The sequence below is a fragment of the Mus caroli genome, chromosome 5, assembly GCF_900094665.2.
Source record: "Mus caroli chromosome 5, CAROLI_EIJ_v1.1, whole genome shotgun sequence".
In the NCBI taxonomy this organism is placed as follows: domain Eukaryota; kingdom Metazoa; phylum Chordata; class Mammalia; order Rodentia; family Muridae; genus Mus; species Mus caroli.
This window is the reverse complement of record NC_034574.1, coordinates 58,489,481-58,511,686: the sequence shown is the minus strand read 5'-3', so window position 1 is coordinate 58,511,686 and position 22,206 is coordinate 58,489,481. Positions and strand designations below refer to the sequence as shown.

At 42.8% G+C, this 22,206-nt stretch overlaps 1 protein-coding gene across 2 annotated transcripts in view; it reads right to left on the bottom strand.

Annotated features, from left to right (window-relative positions):
- The window catches only part of Wdr19 (WD repeat domain 19), a 97,867-nt gene that overhangs the window by 68,385 nt on the left and 7,276 nt on the right, over positions 1-22,206 (bottom strand). For both annotated transcript variants that reach the window (XM_029477401.1, XM_021163489.1), the window contains exons 5-17: positions 15,897-16,012; positions 13,065-13,180; positions 8,137-8,217; positions 6,908-7,020; positions 6,476-6,649; positions 5,563-5,633; positions 4,954-5,126; positions 4,753-4,867; positions 3,840-3,946; positions 3,218-3,340; positions 1,462-1,611; positions 513-660; positions 186-390 (exon numbers count right to left, since the gene is read on the bottom strand). In XM_029477401.1, the coding sequence (XP_029333261.1) occupies positions 186-390; positions 513-660; positions 1,462-1,611; positions 3,218-3,340; positions 3,840-3,946; positions 4,753-4,867; positions 4,954-5,126; positions 5,563-5,633; positions 6,476-6,649; positions 6,908-7,020; positions 8,137-8,217; positions 13,065-13,180; positions 15,897-16,012 (1,692 nt within the window). The remainder of the gene's footprint in view (positions 1-185; positions 391-512; positions 661-1,461; positions 1,612-3,217; positions 3,341-3,839; positions 3,947-4,752; positions 4,868-4,953; positions 5,127-5,562; positions 5,634-6,475; positions 6,650-6,907; positions 7,021-8,136; positions 8,218-13,064; positions 13,181-15,896; positions 16,013-22,206) is intronic.

Here is a 22,206-nt window from a genome sequence, read left to right as displayed (position 1 = left end):
CTTTTCGGCGTGAGTTCTAGGAACTGAACTCAGGTCCTCATGCTTGCAAGGCAAGCACTTTAACCCAAGCTGCCTCTCCAGCCCCTCGAATCCATCATCTATTATCCATCATCCAAGCTGTGTATATCTACCGGATAGGCCATGAAGGCAAAGAGCCACTCTCCATCACTTCCACTCCTACCTACCGCTTGAGCAGCAGGGTCTGCGTCAGCATTTGCCTCAGGTCAGTTGGGTCCGTGTCTTTCATGCTGCCAAGGAAGCTGTGGGTGCTGAGGTAGATGGAGTTGATTTTCCCACTCTGTGTCTGGCAGGTCAGTTCTCCATTGTATAACAGCAAAGGCTTATGGGAGAAGGGAAGTTTGGTGCTGCCAGCCAAAATAACCTTGGATCCTGTATCAGAGAACAGACTGTTTAGTACCACAGGGGAATGCCTGGCACAAATATCAGAAAGCTTTCCACTTCACTGCAATGGAGATGCATTTCTCAGTAAAAGTGCAGTGCGTGACTGGTACCTTGGATGGTGTCCTTGTGAAATGCATATGTATACACCTTGTCATCATCATAGGCAATAAAGACACCTTTGTCCATTGGCCAGTTTTCCCAAAGAACACCTTTAATGGTTGGTGAGAAGTCTGGAATCTCATAGGTCGCATCATTAACCTACAAGATAGGATTCACCAATTTCTCTCACGTGTCTGTCATTACAAATGGCCTTGTTAAGAGGCTGCCTGCAGCTGCAGCAGGTGTGGCTTCCCGGCCCATCTCCAACCCAACATCACTCCCTCCCCAGCAGCTTGGAGAGCTTCTCTTTCTATTACTGGAAGGAAATCCCCAGAACTGGGCAAATCCAGGGTGTCATATACAACTGGACTAGTTTATATAAAAAAAAACAAACTCTAAGTTTAGACACAATGGCTCCAAGTTACTAAAATGCTGCTCAGGGTGTGTGGAACAACTTTCTTGTTGGTTTATTTCTGAGTCAGGACTTGAGCAGCTGAGGCTAGCCTGGGCTACATAACCCAATGCCATACAGTCTCCATGACAACGAAAACTTTCTGTGAGATGGATACTACAAACATTATAGAACGGCAGGTAAGTCTTCCTGACATTACTCGCTAACAGGATATCACAAAGAGAAAACGTTATTTGGTGAATACTTCACTAAAAGAAGTAAACAGATATAGTGGCACACACCTTTAATCCCTGCTCTGAGGCAGAGGCAGGTGGGTCACTGTGAGTTCAAGGCCAGAGTGGTCTATATAGAAGTGGAGAGACCCTGCCTCAGAAGCAGAGAAGACAGCAACCACCCCATTCTTCCTTTACTGCATAAAATCTGAGCCTCTTGAGGTTTTGTTTTGTTTCCTAGCACTGAGCCTGAGCCAGGGACGGAGCCTGCGAGTCGAGCCCTTCGCCAGCACTGAGCTACGCCTCAGCCCACAGGTTCCAGTTTTCCACACTTACAGGACAGTAAACAAATCCATCACTCTTCTCATCGATGAAAACCAATCTGGTTCCATTTGGATCGGGAAATAGCTTCTTCACACCAACAGGATGCCGGTAATCATTAACGAACTGCCAGTCTTCGATGAAGAAATAGTGAATGATGCCAGTCTAAGAAAACAAAAACAAAAAGAAAAAGAAAAAAACAAAAGAAAACCAAAAAACACAAGGTCTAATAAAGGAACTGTAAAAAACACTGACTTTCCACATAGAATTACCCAGAAGATAATCTTAAAAGAAACACATATTACTCTTGGTAAAGGGAGAGGCTAATGCATTTAATATATTTGGAAGGTACGGACTCTGGAGTAATAAAATGGGAATTCAGAAGTGATTCAATAATCTAGCGACTGTAATATGCTTAGTGGTATGTGGTCACAATCCATTTACAGATTTCCTACTTGCTAGGGAAACTTAAGAAAAAACCCAGCAGAACCCAATTAAACAACCACCGACCACATGGGCGGCTCGGCAGTCTGTGGCACCAACTCCACGGCAGGCTAGGTAGCCTTGTGAAAGGTTGTCCAAGGCATCTCTCATCCATCTACCTCGGGGAAATGTACACGAAGCAGACTCTTGCCTGCTCCAGGGCAGCTTGGAGCCATCCCACACACTTTCCTTAGTTTAGCTGTGAGTCTGGACCGCTGTGGTCCTGGCTCCTTGAGTCTAGGAAGGACCTGCAGGCTACAGACGATCACATGCTCATCTGGCTTGGCTGTGTGCACTGCTAGACCTTGCTGTCTCCCTACTCATGCACACAACCACATCCAAGCCAACTGATCTACTCAGGAGTACTGAGCGACCTGACAGGCCCCACTGGTGGAGTCTACAGAACACAGATGGAAAAAGTGTCTACATAATTCTAATAGATGGTTTCAGAGAGTTAAAGATGACTCACTCATTTCTTGGGGGCGAGTATTGCCTGATATGAAAACTAGACAAAAGTACTATAGACAACAAGAAACCAACACAACAGGGGCAAGCGGATCTCTGTGTGTTTGAGGCCATCTTGGTCTACACAGAATGTTTCAGGTCAGTCAGGGCTACATAGGAAGAGCCCACCTCAAACAAAAACTAAACAAAACAAAAACCTCCAAAACCTGAAACTGTAATACAACAGGGTTGGAGGGAGGCTCAGCAGTTAAGACCACTGGCTGCTCTTCTGGTGGACCTGGGTTCAAGTCCCAACACCAATGTGTGCCACAACTGTCTGTATCTCTAATACCAAGGAATCTGATATCCTCTTCTGGTCTCAGAGGCCACCAAGCACATACATGATACATAGAGATAACATGTAGACAAAGTACCCATACACATACGATTTAAATGAAAAAAAAATTAAAAAATAAAAACAAAAAAATATACCCCCCCAAAACTGATATTACATTTAAACCCAAATGTTAGCAAGATCTTAACTCTGTGAAAAAGAGAATACTTCAGCACACATGAAGGAAAGTCTGGTGCAACTAGCAGATAACTGAGTTGACAGAGTCCCACACGTCAGATTCGAGTCTACCCTTTGATTACACCATCAAAACTGCTTTAAATCACCAAGCACTCATACTGCTAGGTTCTACAAAAGTATATAAATGGCCAGTCACTTCTTCATTTGTATTGAATTCAATAAAAAGGAGGGAAAAATAGGAAGAGGATGGAGATTGTAAAGTAAGAATTAGAACTTGTCTATGCTCTCTGCCTTCCAGAAGCCAATACGTACATCAGTTCCGTAGATGAGGAAATCACTAGTTAGGGCGTGGCATAAAATCCGGCACTTATCATCCACTGCTGGAAAGAGCCGAGTCTCACGCTCTTCCTGAGCGTCCAACATTTCATTTTCTATCTAAAACATAAAGATGTTTCATTTAGGGGTTCATTGATTTATCTAAGTAAATCAGGTGTACAGCTAGGGAAAGTGTCTTTTTCTCAAGTTCAACTACTCCCTTAGGCCAGCTTATGCACAAAACAGCTGGCCCACGAGGGTGGCCCCGAGCATCCTTTATTTAGTGGGAGGTTTATGTGCAGCAGCTCAACTGCTGTCCAGCGGCCGATTTCCTTGGCTTCTCGAATATAAAGTCAGATATAGATGTGTGCACAGATACCCTGGTCTAGAATCCTGTCCTCACAGGTGCCGGTCTCTGGAACAGCTCAAGAGGCATAGTTTGGTGGATCCCTACGTGCAACATGGCCAGTTACAGCAGTGAGTGTGTTCTCACAGCTCATCTATAGTTCCATCTAGATGCAGATCATCAACCAGGTCGTTTTACTCCTTGGCCCCTGGCCAAGGGTCTTGGTAATGGGACATCAAATTTAGGCTTCCAGGATACGGGGGTGATACTTACCAAATGTAACTGGATTTTGCCTTCAAAGAGTGCAGCGGCGTAGTCAGAATGAAGGCAGATGCTGGCCACTGTTCCCAGATATTCCACATCTTTTAACTTTTTGACAACTGTAGCAATTTCAAAAACATTTAAACACACATTAAATTATAGGCAAAAATACTTCATTTATGCATTTGCAGGTGACTGTTCAATGTATATTCAGCAAGGATCGTCTGAACTAGACCTTCTTTAGCAACTCTAAAGAAAAGGACTCTTTTAGCTGCCAAATAAGTTTACTCTCCGGAGTTCCCTAGTGGCCCAAGAGGAACAAAACAATAACATATTTGTTTCACAAGCAAAACAAATCAGGCTTAAGTGGAAAGTTTAAGCTAGGAGAGTTTTCTACTTGATATGTCACTTCTTGGGCTTTTTATCTGACCCAGAGTTGGGGAGAAGAAAGACCACCTTCTTATATTCAGCATTATTCAGAGAACAAAACCAGGAAGGAATGGCCACTGTCAGTTATGCACTGTCCGCTTAGATGTGCCTCAACAGTGCCACTGTGTGGTGTGAGGTCACTCACTTAATGTCACCGCCTGTGCTTCATGATCCCTTTAAAGCAGTTTTATCTTCCAGATAGTCAAGTTCACAGGGTAGCTACAGTCCTTTAGCAAAGACAGAAAGGGACCTCAAAGCCAGGCCTCTGTAGTAGAAACTCTCATACCATGCTGTCTTTACTACAGGAGCAAAGAGCACACTCTGTTTAGAAGTCATGTAAAGATTTTAGAGTGGAAACAAAGCCATTTAAGTCAAGAAAGAGACGTCAGGATGAAGACGAGTGGAGGGCTCATGTTTAACCATCACTTCTAGAGCTTTCCAAAAGCCACAGAAAGAGGACGCTGTACAGGAAGACAACACATGGACTTAGACTTGCCATTTTCACCAAGGACATAAAACCAAGCCCGGTTATTCATCCCCACGGCCAGATGATAGAGCCCTACTGCGACAAAGGTGGGTTCCACATCCACAGAGACTGTGATTGGCGGCTCCTACAACACAGTATTGAACAGTAGTGAACTAGCCGTTACAGCCGTTTTGACTTGTAAACAAGGGACAGACCATATGATTCACATACTCCTTCAATGAGGTTGGCCACGGTGACCTCCAGGAGGGAGGTGAGATACGCAATCCTTGTGTGACAGGCGTCCCCGAGGATGGGCAGCTTGGTCAGGAAGACATGCAGTGAGCCTCTTTGCGTGGACAGCGCTAGCAACTGACCATCATCCGTCCAGGATAAGGTACCCAGCCCTAGAGCAAATTGTAAAAGAAACTGTCATCCGAAAATACAATATACTGCTGTAGGCAATCAAATAAACAGTTTCATGTAAAAGGCATCAAAACTTTAGATGCTGTCTTCCCTAAATCATCTTGCTATTTCACTATACACTAATAAGGGAATCCGGGTGCCAAGTCACTTCACTGTGGCTCAAACAAAACGTTCCATCCTTTGTACCTCTGGGGTCAGGGCAGTGTGCTCTAAGCCTCTGATGCGGAAGAGTCCTAACAACTTTTTAGTTGAGTAGTAGGACTTAACACAGTTCCTAAAGGAAGGGAACTACTTTAGGGCACTTCAGGCAAGGTGTTAATTTGATTCCTTCCAAAGGAACGCAAAGCACACAGCTATCACTATTCTTCACAACAACAACAACGACAAAATACGAACTGGCTTCAGCCAGGCCAATACCTTTATTCTCATCATCCAGATTAATTATAGCATACATGTCTCTCAGTTCTGTCAGATCATGGATTTTTATGCTGAAAGGTAAAGAAAAAAGGGCATAGATTTGTATTGGGTTCATTTTGGCATTTTTATACATTGTTTCTAGACACACACACACACACATACACACACCCTTCCAGACCCTGATTTGTATTGGGTTCATTCTGGCATTTTTATACGTTATTTCTAGGCACTCCCCCATCCCCTCCAGGCCCTGCTGTTGGATGCTCCCTCCACGTGCATGCGTATGTGAGTGAATGCGTGTGTGTGTGTGCTCTTTCTCTGCAGCTTCAGCTTGGAGTCAATGGCTTCTCCACGGCCCTCTATCTGGGCTCTAGAGCCCACTTTTAGGCTGCAGGCTGCTGTGAGTACTGGCTAGGAAAGGCTGGCAGACGAATGGAGGACTCTCTGCTGAGCTGGTGGTACACTGAAATCTGCTCTTGTCCTTTAATTGGCCTGTTACTACTTAGCTTCCAAAGCCCTTCAGTCTGTACACCTGTCCTGGTTTACAGTTGGATGGGAAAGAGGCAGGTGGAGTGTAATCTGAAATGTCCATTTTAGTTCTAAGATTGACTTCAAGCATAGTCCACTTTATTCTTTGGCTCTGAGGCATAGAACCTTTAGATGTCTTCTCTGTCCCACAGTCTCGCTATTTCACTATACATCATCACGAGACTGTGAGCGCTGACCATGTGAATACAGACAGGGCAACAGTGGACTTAAAGCCTTTTCTCATTGTAAACACGTTCAAAGAGCTCAAGAAAGTGTGTGTGTGTGTGTGGTGTGTGTGTGTGGGTCACATGCATGTCAGCCACAATGTTCTGCTGGTTCTCTTGAGCATCCCCCATATTTCCAGAAATATGTGACTCTAACTAACCAGTTATCGCCACATGTGGCAGCTTTGTTCAGAGTCTGTGACAAGGCCACACTGGTTAGATTATCCTTATGGTCACGAGCCTTAAATATCTCTTGCCCAACTTCCGGAAAGTGAGTAGAAATAGCCAAAAACGTCCCGCGGGAAAAGCCAATCATGATGTAGCCATCTCCATACCTAGGGCAGCAAAGCGATAATAGGATTAAAGAGGAGCTATCTCAGGCAAGATGACAAAAACCTAAATATGATAAAATATAACTCATCAAGGCCCTATTGTGTATCAGACAACACGCTAGGTGGTGTTAAACATAAGTTCACAGACTACAATGAAAAAAAAAAGCCATATACAGAATACAAGGTTCTGGATGGACTTAAACATAATAGGCAAGCAAAAAACCTACACATTTCCCCCTATAATTAGCTTTTTGTACATACCAACTATAGCAGACGATATTGCCATAGGCTTGCTGAAACTCCAGATCCACCGGGTTATCTGGTTCATTCAGATGAAAAAGAAACAGCATTTTCTTGCCAACCACTGCACTTATCTACCAGAAAAGACCAGGAGACAGGAGGAGAGAGTTACTCGGCATTTCATGAGAAGACCGACAAACAAGTCTGACAGCTAAACCCCATTGTGAACAGTGAGCCAAAGCTGGATGTGTTAAATGCTAACATTAGTATAAAACGTAACCAACAAAACTAGCAAAAAAACCATTTACTGATGTACAGTGTGGCAGAGGTCTTTGGCTTTATGTATTTTCAGTGTGCTCTTGGAGCTGTACAGTCTTTTGACGTCTCTGTACCTCTTCTCAGATCCTGTGCTGTTTAGGAGAGTGACTCGGGCATACTTTTGCTACAGCTGAATTAGCTTTGGCAGTATAGACGCTTTCATTCTAAGAGACCGCTTGGCTTGGGAGGCAGCGAGGTGAGGTGTGCATTCCCGAGAGTATGCTGGATGTGAGGCGTGCGTTCCTGAGGGGTCAACTGGAGGTGAGGGGTGCATTCCTGAGGGCACACTGGCTCATTTTAGCATCACTTTCCACCCGATGTGCCTGTGCGGCTCAAGTGGGATCCCTGTGTTACTCACGCAACAGGAGAGCAAACTACAGTTGACGCAGGAGGACACCCTAATGTCAGGAAGGGCGACGTGGATTCTTACTTATGGTAGAGATGTCACCTTGCTGTATTTCCTGGACTCTAAAATGTTATCAGGTACAGCAGCATCAATTTAAAACATAGCCTTTCAGGAAATAAAGAAACATCACCTCCTTCCATATTTTCGTGTTGATTATGAAAATTATTAGGACTCTAGAATGTTACAATCCAGCAAGGAAATTGTACCTGTTACAGAAATATAAGCTATGATTTTCAGAGCTCTGTTTACCATCTGCCAATGTGAAAAAAATTTTTTTCTTAAATCACACAGATATCAGAGTTTCCATTCTTAAAGGGACCGCTATGTTTTGCTGGCACAGGAATGGGCACAGCAGCCTCAGCCATAGCAGGAAATGCCCTCAGCTGCTGGCATGGGAGGCAGCAGCAATGGCAAACACAAATGTTCCACGGCTCACCTTGATTAAAGGAACAATAAGTGTATCAAAGGCCGAGCCAGAGGAGAACTAGCAAAGGCTTTGGGTGTGGGCTTGAGTTCGGACGCTTACTGTGTTCTCAGCAGAAGAAACTCGCTCATCTGTCTTGCTTGCGGAGAACTTGATGTCGCTTGGCTCTGATTTCACTGCTGTCTACAGGGGCGAGAAGATCATCACTGTGAACAATCTCAGGTCACTCTCCACAGGCTGGAGCTCAGTGACAGGACACATGCTAGATGTGTCTCAAGCCCCAGTTTCAGTTCACAATGCCTCCCCTCTCTAAAAACAAACCTTAGAGATTCATTCCAGGTATTAATAAAACATGATGCTTGCTTCTATCTATGACTAATTTTGGTCTGTGGACCTGAGAATCCTACTGTCCCAAATACCTAGAAATTCTGGATGGAACAGAACATGTACTCTTTAAAGGAGACAGTTAAGCTCAAGGAAGAATTGACGGAGATCAGCAGGTATCACCCTGAAAGCAGAGAGGGTGTGAGCATGCTCAGGCTGCAGCTCTGGCACAGTTGGGGTGGGGAGGGGAAGAGGGGGGGTACCCAGCAGGGAAGCCTACTTCATAGCTGGTGGTCTGGTCAGAAAAAACAATATTCATTTCAAACTTGTAGCCCTTGACCTGCTTTTCCTTATTAATGGCCTGGGGTTCCTGCTTACACACTGAGGAGTCTGGGAGTTCTAAGGGGAGACATTTATATAAAAAGCTGAAGGAGCCAGGTCCATCATACCCTGAAGGACTGAGCCAAATGCTCCAAGTCTGGCAAACTCTGACGAACATGAGCTTAAAGTTCAAAATAATATCATCCGCAGAGGAACAAGAGACATCGAGAGTCCCCAAAACACAACCATGAGAGCCAGAGCAAGGGAGATTATATAATAAAACAGAGACAGGAGGCTACTCATAAAAATGGGAAAGGCCATGTTAAAAAGTACTGGGACACTGACCTTTTATTTTTCAATACTTTTTTTTTTTAAGATTTATTTTATGTGTGTGATTTTGCTTGCATGTATGTTCACACACCATGTGTGTGCCTGGTGCTTGCCCTCAGTCCTAAGAGGGCGTTGAAACTGGAGTTATAAAACACTGTAAACTTCCATGTGGACGCTGGGAATTGAACCCCAGCCCTCGACAAGGGCAAGTGCTCGTGACTGCTGAGCCATCTCTGCAGCCGCAGACTGTACTCGTGTGCTGTAGGAGACTTATTTTGCTGGGTGAAGGTCTGGAAATGGTATTGTTTGGCTGGTACCGCGTGTATAGTTTTGTCAGCTTTTTTCAAAGGTCCATCCTGAAGGGTCATATCATTTTTATCTACAGCTTCCCCAATAGAACAAGTGGTCATGCCAAATGTCACCTCTCAGTGTGGCTCTCATATTCTGTAATACTGTTTCATCATTACCGTGTGTCAATTATTTTATACATGTGTACATTGCCTTTCTAGATATTTCAAGCAGAATTTTAAAAAAACTACCAAGTATTTTCTAAAAGCAAAATGTAGAATTATCACACTTTAAGACTTCCAGGAGGTCGAGGAAGGTCCAAGGATGGTCATGTGTTTAAAACCAGCCTGGGTTCTGTAATGAGTTCCAGGCCAGCCTGAGCTACAAAGGGAGGCCTTGTCTCAAATGCAAAGGATAATGGCCTGGGGTGCAGCTCAGGGTTAGGGCGCTGGCACAGTACACAGCTCTAGGTTCAATCCCTAAAGCTGCATAACCAAGACAAGACAGAACCACCAGAGCAGTCTCTAGCCACCAGAGCAAGATATATGCTGAGCAGGGTGAGCAGAAGTGACAGAGGGGTGATTTTCTGAACCACAACAGACACACAGCAGCAGAGACAAGACGTGCGCAGTGTGCTTTGCCTACAAGTGACACTTTCCGTGGTATGCCTACTTTGGGAAGGAGACTTCTTAAGGTTAGAAAGTGCAAACAGTTATCTTGTATGCAAATACTGGCAAGATGTAATGATCTCCTGTGATGCTCTGTAGAAAAAAGTATCCCAAGGTCATTTATGACTCAGAGGAACAAAAACTGTAAGAACACACCAGGGATGTCCAGTGTGGGCACCTGGATTGGGGGCAGGGCAGCAGTAAACGTGCATCTATTGTTCTGTTTCTAAAGGGCAGCAGAATAGAATGATCAAAACTGCAAGGTGACTAGATCTCATGTCGGAGCAAACAGCATTGAGAAGGCCAGAAGAATCTTAGAAAGTATACTGGTTTGAGGCAGTGACTTGGCTGGGTGGACAAAAGTGTTTGGCATATGTGCCCAATGACCTGAGCTTAAGTCCCAGATTCCATATAAAGGCAGAAGGAGAGAACTGACCCCACGAAGTTGTTCTCTGATCTCCATTCACGTGCTGTAGTACACATGTGCACTCACGTCCACCACATATGCACGCGTGCACGAGCACACGTGTGGGTGTGACCATATGGCTGGGCTATGACAGGAAAGGAAACCAACAAGGCTGCTTTTGGCTGAGCTTCTCCACTAATTTCTAGTGTTTTGCCTCCCTTTCTCCCTTTCCCGGGGCTGAAATGCAGACAGAACCCTGAGGCAGGAGCTTTCAGCTGGCAGATAAGGATGCGTCCTGGAAAAGGCCAGAAGCTAAGATGGAAGGGAGATGGCATTCTGGGTAACCCACCCACTTCCTTACTGCTACAGGAGAAAGATAGGAAAACACAACACGACGACTGTCATGTTCTTACAGTCCTTATAATTTGAAACTTATAATTCTGTTACTATTTACTTACTGATTTACTGGTCCTAAGGACTGAGCACAGAGCCTCGTGAACTGAGCCACACTCCCAACCTCTGTGATAACATTTGCCCGCACTTTGCCTTATTCAGGTGAAAGGAAATAAAACTTGAGACCTGTGATTCATGTAATGTATGTCAAGTAGCCCAAAGAGTTGTTTGTGAGCTTTGAAACCTGGGGCTGAGAACATAGCAGACCAGACCAGGACATGCCCGGGCAGGCCCATCACCTCCCTATCTCCCACCCCTCTGACCTCAGTTAAATGTTAACAGGCTGCTGATGTTTAAATGGACCAATCATGTGAAACCGCGCCAATTCCTCCTCCAGCCCCACTCCTTTTCTATAAAAACCCCTAGCTTCCAAGCCTCGTGGTCGAATCCACTGTCTCCTGTGTGAGATACGTTTCGACCCAGAGCTCCGCCATTAAAATACCTCGTGTTGTTACATCAAGGTGTTGTGTTCTATTCGTGATTCTTGGGTGCACGCCGAATCAGGAGTTGAGTGGGAGTTTCCCCATTAGGTTCTTTCACAGGTTGTCTTCTGTCTTTTAAAGATTCACAGTCTAAAGTGTACTGGTTGTTACCGCCTCCCAAAGCTATAAAGCATAAAAGCTGGACCACAAAACTTGGTAAGTCCTCATGAAAGGCCAAGTGTCTTTTAGAAGACTCCCTAGTATCCCGGCAGGCGTGTGTGTGAATAGGAAAGTCCTGGTGAAGGCGAAGAACCTTTCATAACAACCTTTGCCTAATTGTAAATAAGAGTCCCAAGAGAGCTACACGAATTCCTTCCTGTCCACACTCCATCACCTCCTACCAGGCTCCAACTCCTCCAAGGCTCCCCTACTTCCCCACAGTATGTAAACGAGAGACCAGACTTCAGACACACGAACCCTTGGGTGATAAACCACATTCAACTCCAGCACACTTCACGGGAGAGATCCACACAGTAGGGAGTCAGGACTTACAGTGGACAGAGTGAGTCTGTATAGGAACAGAGATCTGCAAGGAGCTGAACTCTACCAACCACTACGTAAGTGAGCTTAGAAACGGCCTTGTGGGAGATTCTGAGGCAGAGGCACCCCAAGAAGCTGCATCTGGATTCCTTGTCAACAACAATGAAACACTGATGTTTTAAGCTTCTACATTTTGAGATATTTTGTTATACAGCAACAGCTGACAAATACATCACATTTCCAACTGTCTGTACAGTATAGACCAAGGAAGGTTTATCTGTGTGCCTAAGCAGATATTCCAAGAGTATTTCAGTCAGTGCAGCCTAATTCAGACAGTACAGTAGGGCACTGAGGTATGGACTGTATAGACAGTACACCAGGGCGCTGAGGTATAGATAGTGGTTCACAGAATAATTCCCCCAGTGGTGATGCTAGGTAGCTATTGACAATGCAGATTCTCTGAAGAAGAGATCCTCTTAGGATCAAATCAAGTTTGAGAAATTTCAACAGAAGGAATTCATCTTAATTGAGATTTAGTCAGGATTCCTTTGGAAACTATTTAACATATCCATTAAAGGTATATCCATTAAAGCTTTAGACTCAGGAATCCTGATTTGGAGTCCACAGTTCTCTAGTTCTTACCATTTTATCAGCATGCATGCATAAAACTTCACAAACATACTGTCTGTAACCACAGAGATGATAATCCATTTGATATCAAAGGGGAACATATAGTTCCTTTAATAGCTAATTTATTCATCTTAAAGAAAAAAATTCCTAGTAAAAAAGGATTTGTGTGTGTGTGTGTGTGTGTGTGTGTGTGTGCATATGCAAGTGTGAAAGTTTGTGTGCTCACTTGTATCTGGGTGCTGTGCATGTATATGGATGCATGGGAACAGACAAAGGTTTCTGATCCTTAAAACATAAAACTGGGGGCTGGAGAGCTGGCGCAGTAGTTAAGAGCACTTGTTGCCCTTACAGAGGACCCAGGGTCAGTTCCCAGTGCCCACATGATGGCTAGTAAACATCTGTAACTCCAATTCCAGGAAACCTGGCGACACCCTCTTCTGACGGCACCAGGAATGCACATGGTATACATACATAACTGCAGGCAAACACTCATACACCAAAAATAAACTAAATCAGTATCTTTAAAAATATGGAATTATAAGCATATTCCACAGTGACTTAAATAAACTTTTATACATTAATTTGACATAAAACTGTTTCTCACAAGGAAAAATGAACGTCGCACCTAGAGAGATGGTGGCGTGTTACCTGTCTTATTGTGTCGCCTTCCTGGTTACTAACTGTAATCATTTTATCTTCGCCTCCCAAAGCCAGGAGATTCTCCGAATTCCAACATCCACATGTAATTTTCTTAGTATGTTTTCCTGAAAAAAAAAGGAGGCAATTTTTGCTGACATGTGAACTTCTCAAAACAGATAAAAAAATTAGTTATGTTAATCTTATGTGCCAGGGGACTGAACAGACAAGCGGTTCTACTCCCATGAAAGCCCTTAGTGTCTATGCAAACTTATATCAAATACATCATCACTAAGCTAGAATGTAAAATGATGGTATATAACAACTTTTTGTCTGGATAATATAAACAGGTCTTATCAGGGAACAATGTTTTCCTCTACAAATTTTGTTGATTTATCACAGAACCAAGCTTGTAATATACAGGGTTTCTCTGTATAGCCTGGAACTCACTCTGTAGACCAGGTTGGCCTCGAACTCAGAACTCCGCCTGCCTCTGCCTCCCGAGTGCCGGGATTAAGGCGTGTGCCACCACGCCCGGCAGCTTGTAATATCTTAAAGGAAGGAAATCCTAAAGCACAAAGGTGAAGGGAGCGTTTAGAGACGAGCCTGTGGGCAGACTGTGTTTCTCTTGGATTAAAGGACCCAGGTGATGCAGCGAAACCAGGAAAGGGAAGGATTACGTGAAGAGAGGCTGAAAGGTGCTGAAGACAAATGCCTTTCTTCTTGAAAATTACATTTATTTATTTATTTGCTTATGTGTGTGTGTGCATGTGCACATACATGGTACATGCATGTGTGCATGTGTGTTCCACAGCGCACATGCAGAGGTCAAAGGACAACCTTTGGGAATTGATTCTCTCCTTCACCACGTGGGTTTCAGGGATTGCATTCATGTTGTAAGGTTTGGCAGCGAGTGCCTTTACCTGCTGAGCCATCTCACTGGCCCATAAATTCTTCTCTTTACCAAGGAAAGGGAGAAGAACCCTTCCTTTTTTCCCGATACACTGTCACACTGCTCAAAACTCAGGTTCAGCATAACATCAGTAAGAACAGTTAACATGAGCTAGAGTTCTCTGGTGACCTGACGTGAGTAATGACCTAGTACTTCTGGTCACTTTGGTATCCGAAACGGGAGACTGGCATTATTTAATTAAACTGTCATAACTAACGTGTACATATCAGAACACCGCATAGCAAGAAATGCCAGCATCTTGTTGAGCTCAAAGGCACAGATCAGTACAACATGAAATGCATATTAGGTTACTATCCAGTGCTGGTGGATCAAGCACCCAAGGGTGGGATGACCTGATCTTAAGAAAAGTTAAGAAGAGGAGCTGGAGAGAGAGCCCAGGGGTTAGGAGCATTTGCTCTTTCCCCAGAGGACCCAACCTCAGTTCCCAGCACCCAGAGCAGGTGGTTTAAAACCTTCAGTAATCTCAGCTCCAGTGGATTCAACACCTCTGGCCATTACGGCATCTGCACTCATGTGTAGCAAAACCTAAACATAGTTTAAAATAATAAAGACAAATCTTTTTTAAACGGTCAAAAGGAAACAGAGCTGAGCCTCGAATCCCAAACAAGCATGAGAGAGGCAACAACATACTTATCTAATGGTCCTGACATGGCAATTAATTCTAGTCTTTTCAGGTATGTTTTCATATGATTATTAAGTAAAAATATGGTGCTGGACAGTGGTGGCACACACCTTTAATCCCAGCAATAGGGAGGCAGGGACAGGCAAATCTCTCTGAGTTCGAGGCTAGCCTGGTCTATAGAGAGTTTTAGGACTGCCAGGGCAAAGAGAGAAACCCTGTCTTGAAAAAAAAAATGTGGCAGAATCATATTCATATTAAATACAGATTACACACAACATTGTGTTCATATGACAGCCTGATATGAGAATGATCATGCTCTGACATACTATTTCCCCACACATCCAGTGTCCAAATCTCTGGGGCTTATAAATGGACTGGAAGACATTTTCAGAGATAAAGTGGGAAACAAAATGCCTACAGGGGTCAGACAGACAATTTATGTGGGAAAAGCTGATTTTTGTAACTGGGAGAAAATTTTAGTTTGGTCTAATAGATTAATGATGCTTCTATTTATCTCTCATCACTAAAAATTAAAATTAATACTAAAGAGAGACATGTGAAAAGAATTTAAAATGACGCTATGCTCTTAATGGGAAGCACTTCCTCAAGTGTCCTGCAGGTGCCGCTATCTCCAGCGTTTGCTGACTCCCTTAGTGGAGGGGATGCTTTTCTGGCCACCTGCATGCAGTTAGCCCTGCTCACTCTACCACTCATCAGAATGATGCTACAGTGAAGAGGGTCAGTCTTCCTGGGTATTCAAGGGGCCAAGGCCAAGTGAACAGAGGGGGAAGGAATCAGAGCACTCCATGCAAGGTCACATGGGCAAACTACCCACATTCCAAAGTCTGCACTCAACATGGATATTCCCCATGTAAGCAGGCACTGGACATTTTGCTTTACTCACTATGTGGATTAAAATTAGTATATGGTATAGTACAACCACACTGACTAAAATTAACTAACATGTGGGGTCAACAGGTGTTGATACACATATGAGCTATTCTATGTCTAGAGATACAACCTGGGTGTGAGAGGGGAAATGGGTACCATTAATGTCCTGATGGCCAAAGACACAGGCTGACCTTAACTCAGGAAATCTTAACAAGCGGGAGAGGGATCTTCTTGGACAGGTATCTAAGATGGACCAGGGAAACATTTTTCTGTGCCATCTCAGGGAAATCCTAGACAATGGAACCAACTCTCAGAACAGCATTGCAAACGTGTAGCAGTGTTTCCAGGTAGAACCTACCAAGAACAGGAATCTTTCGAGATGTCTGATGATTATAAATGAGCAAATTTCCTTTAATGGTCCCAACAGCCAGGAAACTTCCAATTTTTGACCAAAGAAGGAAAGACATTTGATCCCTGTAACATTAAGATATATGTTACAGAACAGTTCACAACATAAACCCTTAAGAATCCTCTAAGAAATACTTCATGTATAACTTTAACTTCTGCTTAGAAACTGAAGTGCGACATTATAGCTCATGAGCTTTTAGCTGTAATATCAGCACTCAGGAGGCAGAGGCAGGCAGGTCTCTGGGAGTCCGAGGCCAGCCATGGCTACATAGTAAGACTCTGTCTCAAGAAACAAAACAAAACAAAACAAAAAATAAACCAAAACTCGCACAGCTTATGGTTTTTAGATGAAGGCTACATGCTAAAAAGAATTTTGGAGGTGTCAGAGAGATGGCCCAGAAGCTAAGAACACGATCTGGACCCATGTTTGATTACCAGCACTGCCCCCATGGTAACATCGGTTGCTGGAGAGCTAATACCCACTTCTGGCCTCTGAAGGTACAGGAATACATGTGGTTTATAGCCATACATGCTGGCAAGACCATACACAGAAGGTGAAATTTACATATAATATAAATAAATTAATTAATTAAAAGAAAAACCGGAGGCAGAATATCATCTTGGCAGCAGGTAGACTTAAATAACAACAACAACAATAATAATGAATGTAGACTTTGTTACAGAACTTCAAATTTATAAGGTGACAGTCTTGAGACCTCAGTTTCTTCAAAACGGTGAACTGGTTTTGGAATGTGTTTGCACACTCCTTCCAGGTGCAGTGGAGAGGAGTGAGGTTACTTCCGATTATTCATTACAGCTGGCTATTGTTATTTGTTTATATGCCTCTATGGAAAAACATGTTCTTCGCAATGTGTGGTTGGTTTGCACTGTGTGGTTTGTCTTCCTCCTCCTCCTCCTCCTCCTCTTCCTTCCCCTCCTCCTGTTGTTGTTATTTAAGTCTACCTGCTGCCAAGATGATATTCTGCCTCCGGTTTTTCTTTTAATTAATTAATTTATTTATATTATATGTAAATTTCACCTTCTGTGTATGGTCTTTCCAGCATGTATGGCTATAAACCACATGTATTCCTGTACCTTCAGAGGCCAGAAGTGGGTATTAGCTCTCCAGAACCACTAACATTAAAATAACAGGAATTAAAAATATTGTTCATTAATATCTCTCAACATCAATGGATTCAATTCCTCAATAAAAAGACACAGGTTAACAGAGTGGGTATGAAAACAAGATTCATTATTTTGTTCCATATAAGAAACACCTCAGCAAGAAAGATATTTATCATCTTAAAGTGGTGGAAAAAGATTTTCCAAGCAAACAGACCCAAGAAGCAAGCTGAAGTAGCCATTCTACTACAGCCAAAATTAATCAAAAGAGATGGGGAAGGACACTTCATACTCGTCAAAGGAAAAATCAACAAAGATGATGTTTCAATTCTAAATATCAATGTCCCAAATGCAAGGGCACCCACATTTGTAAGTGAAACATTATTAAAGCTTAAATCACACATTGAACCTGTCTTAGTTATGGTTTTACTGCTGTGAACAGACACCCGTGATCACCGAGTAGAGAGTTGTTCAGTTTCCATGAGTTTGTAGGCTTTCTGTTGTTTCTGTTGTCCAAATCCAGCTTTAATCCATGGTAGCGATAAGATACAGAGAGTTATTTCACTCTTCTTGTATATGTTGACACTTGCTTTGTGACTGAGTATATGGTCAATTTTGGAGAAGGTTCCATAAGGTGCTGAGAAGAAGGTATATTCTTTTGTGTTTGGGTGAAATGTTCTGTAGATATGTTAGGCTTATTTTATTTATAACATCTGTTAGTTTCATTATTTCTCTGTTTAGTTTCTGTCTGGATGACCTATTCATTGAGGTGAGTTAGGTGTTGAAGTCTCCCATTATTAATGTGTGGGGTTCTGTGATGATATGCATATGCTTGGTTCAGGCAGTAGCACTATTAAAAGGTGTGGTCCTGTTGCAGTAGGTGTGGCCTTGTTGGAGTAGGTGTATCATTGTGGGTCTGGGCTTTAAGACCCTCATCCTAGCTGCCTGGAAGTCAGTCTTCCACTAGCAGCCTTCAGATGAAGATATAGAACTCTCAGCTCCTCCTGCACCATGCCTTTCTAGATGCTGCCATGCTCCCACCTTGATGATATAGACACCATGACCAAGGCAACTCTTATAAAGACAACATTTAATTGGGGCTGGCTTACAGAGTCAGAGATTCAGTCCAGAACTCATCCTATAAGGCCACAGTCACCCTGATACATAAACAATACAAAGATTCAACAAAGAAAGAATTTCCGACCAATTTTTCTTATGAACATTGATGCAAAAATACTCAAATTAAATATTTGCAAGCCAAATACAATAATATATCAAAAATATCATCCACCATTGTCAAGTATGCTTCATCCCAGGAATACAGGGATGGTTCAACATATGAGAATTCATCAATGTTACCCACTATATAAACAAACTGAAAGAAAAAAAACCCACATGATCATCTCATTAGATGTTGAAAAACTCTTGAACAAAATCCTATACCCCTTCATGATAAGAGTGTTGGAGAGATTATAGCTGATTTCACTGTGTTTAAAGGTATGTACCTTGGATCTGCATACCTAAACACAATAAAGGCAATATACAGCAAGCCATTAGCCAACATCAAATAAAATGGCGAAAAACTTAAAGCAAATCCACTAAAATCAGGAATAAGACAAGGATGTCCACTCTCTCTGTATCTATTCAATATAGTACTTGAAATTCTAGCTAGAACAATAGGACGACTAAAGGAGATCAAGGGGATACAAATTAAAAAGGAAGAAGTCAAAGAATCACTATTCACAGATGATATGATAGTATACATAAGTGACCCCCCAAAATCTACCAGAGAATTTGTACAGCTGTACAAATTCAACAAAAGCTGTACACCTTCAACAAAGTGGCTGGATACAAAGTTAACTAAAACAAACAAAACAAAACAAAGCAAAAACCCAGTAGTGCTTCTTTATACAAATGATGAACAGGCTGAGAAAGAAATTAGGGAAATAATACCCTTCACAATATCCACAACTAATATAAAATATCTTGCTATAACTCTCACCAAACAAGTGAAAGATCTGTGTGACAGAAACTTCAAGTCTCTGAAGAAAGAAACTGAGGAAGATATTAGAAGATGGAAAGATATCCTATGCTCATGGATTGGTAGGATTAACATAGTGAAAATGGTTGTCTTACCAAAGGCAATCTATAGATTCAATGCAATTCTAATCAAAATTCCAACACAATTCTTTACAGACCTTGAAAAAGCAATTCTCAACTTCATATTGGAAAACCAAAAAACCCAGGATAGCTAAAACAATCCTTTACAAAAAAAGAAGTTTTGGAGATATCACCATCCCTGATTTCAAGCTGTACAACAGAGCAATAGCAATTCAAACCACATGGTATTGTCATAAAGGCAGATAGGTTGATCATTGGAATTGAATCAAAGAACCAGAAGTAAATCCACGCACATATGGACGCTTGATTTTTGACAAAGAAGCCAAAATCATACAATGGAAAAGAGAAAGCATCTTCAACAAATGATGCTGATCTAACTGGATCTGCATGTAGAATGCAAATAGATCCCTATCCATCACCCTGCACAACACTCATGTCCAAGTGGATCAAAGACTTCAACATAAAACCAATGCACTAAGTTTGACAGAAGAGAAAGTGCAGGATAGCCTTGAACGCACTGGCACAAGAGACAGTTTCTTGAACAGAACACCAATAGCTCAGGCAGTAAGATCAGCAATTAATAAATGGGACCTCATGAAACTGAAAATCTTCTGCAAGACAAAGGACACTGTCAATAGGACAAAATGGCAGCCTACAGCATGGGAAAAAATCTTCACCAACCCTGCATCTGACAGAAGGCTGGTATCTAAAATATATAAAGAACTCAAGAAATTAGACCTCAAAACCAAAATAACCTTAATTAAAAATGGGGTACAGAGTTAAACAGAAAATTCTCAATAGAGGACTCTCTAATGGCCAGGAAGCACTTAAAGAAATGTTCAACATCCTTAGTCATCAGGGAAATGCCAATCAAAACAACTCTGAGATTCCATCTTAAACCCATTAGAATGTCTAAGATCAAAAACTCAAGTGACAGCTCATGCTGGTGAGGATGTGGAGCAAGGGGAACACTCCTCTATTGCTGGTTGGAGGGCAAACTTGTACAGCCACTTGGGAAATCAACTTGGTGGTTTCTCAGAAAACAGGAGAAGTTCTACTTCAAGACACAGCTCTATCGCTCCTGGGCATATACTCAAAAGATACTCTATCATACCACAAGGATACTTGCTCAACTATATTCATAGTAGCTTTATTCATAATAGCCAGAAGCTGGAAACAATCTAGATGTCCTTCAACCAAAGAAGAGATAAAGAAAATGAAATACATTTACACAATATTGCGCAGCTATTAAAAACAAGGACATCATGAACTTTGCAGGCAAATGGATGGAACTAAAGAGATCATGCTGAGCGAGGTAAACCAGACTCGGAAAGATAAACATGGTGTGTGCTCACTTATTAGTGGATATTAGTCAGAAAGTACAGGATAGCCATGCTATAATCCACAGACCCAAAGAAGTGTGGTGAGGACGGAGAGAGAAAACTGGGGAAGGGAACTGAAATCAGTGGGAGGTGGGAGGTATCTCTGGGATGAACTAGAAACCTAAGACAATGGAAACTCCTAGGAATCTATGAAGTTGACTCTAGCTAAGACTCCTAGCTATGGGGGATATGGAACCTGAAACATCCACCTCCTGTAAGTAGGTAAGACTTCCAATGGAGGGATGGGAACAGCAACCCAGCCATAAAATCCTTAGATGTACTATTTGTCCTGCCAACAAGATGGTAGGGATAAAGAGGAGCAGAAATTGAGGGAATGACCAACCAACTTAAGACCCATGCCATGAGAGAGAGCCCCACCCCTGTTGCTATTAATGATATTCTGCTATAACTGCAGACAGGAACCTAGCATAACTGTCATCTGAGAGGCTTCACCCAGCAGTAATAGCAACATTTGCAGAGACCCACAGCCGAACATTAGGTGGAGCTCAAGGGATTTTGTGTAAGTGGGGGAGGAAAGATTGAAGGAGCCAGAGAGGACAAAGACACCACAAGAAAATCTACAGAATCAACTAACCTGGGTCCATAGGTGCTCAGTGAGACTGAACCACAACCAGAGAGCATGCATGGGATGAACATGGGCCCCCTGAACATATTGCAGTTTGATCTTCATGTGGGACTCCTAACAGAAGGAGCAGGGGCTGTTTCTGACTCTGTTGTCTGCCTTTGGACCTCTTTTCCCCAACTGTGCTGCCTTGCCTAGCCTCAATAAAAGAAGATGCACCAGTCCTACTGCAACTTGATATGCCAAGGTGGATTGATATCTATGGGAGGCTACCCTTCTCAGAGAAGAAAGGAAGGGGTGCAGTGGGAGAGGTGAGAAGAGAGGGAGCGGCTGGGAGGAGGGGGGGGTGGGAAGCTGCAACTGCCATGTAAATAAATTAATTAATTAATAAAAAGAAGCTATTTCACAATCTTAAGATCTTTATTCTCTAGTTTTTATTTTAAGACAGGGTCTCTCTGCATAATCCTGTCTGTCCTGGAACTTGCTAGGCTGGCTTCGAATTCACAGAGATCTGCCTGCCTCTTGGGGATCAAAGTTGTGTGCCACCATGAGTTGCCATAACATCTTTATTCTAGTTAATGGGAGGATTACACATATCAACCATAAAAGGAATGGGGTTTTTCTTTCATAAGAAAATGAATACAGGAATGGTGGTATAGGTTTGTAATCCCCACACTTAGGAGGCAAGCAATCAGCGATCAAAGTCATTCTTTAGCTACACAGTGAGCTATGTGAGATTATATGAGATCTTGCTTAAAAAATTCAAACACAAACCAAAACAAAGTGACGACGACAACAACAACAAGAACTCATGGTCAGGCATGGTGGCACACAAATGCCTTTAATCCCAGCTCTTAGGAGGCAGAGGCACGCAAATCTCCATGAGTTCTAAGCCAGCCTGGTTTATATAGTGAATTCCAGGACAGTCAGGGCTACATCATGAGATCCTGTGTCAAAATGAAACTGAGCACCAAAAAGACAACTTAAAAAAAAAATGGGGACTCCTCTTCCGGTCAGAAAAGCACCCACCGGGGCAGCTGGGGCGCAGGGTC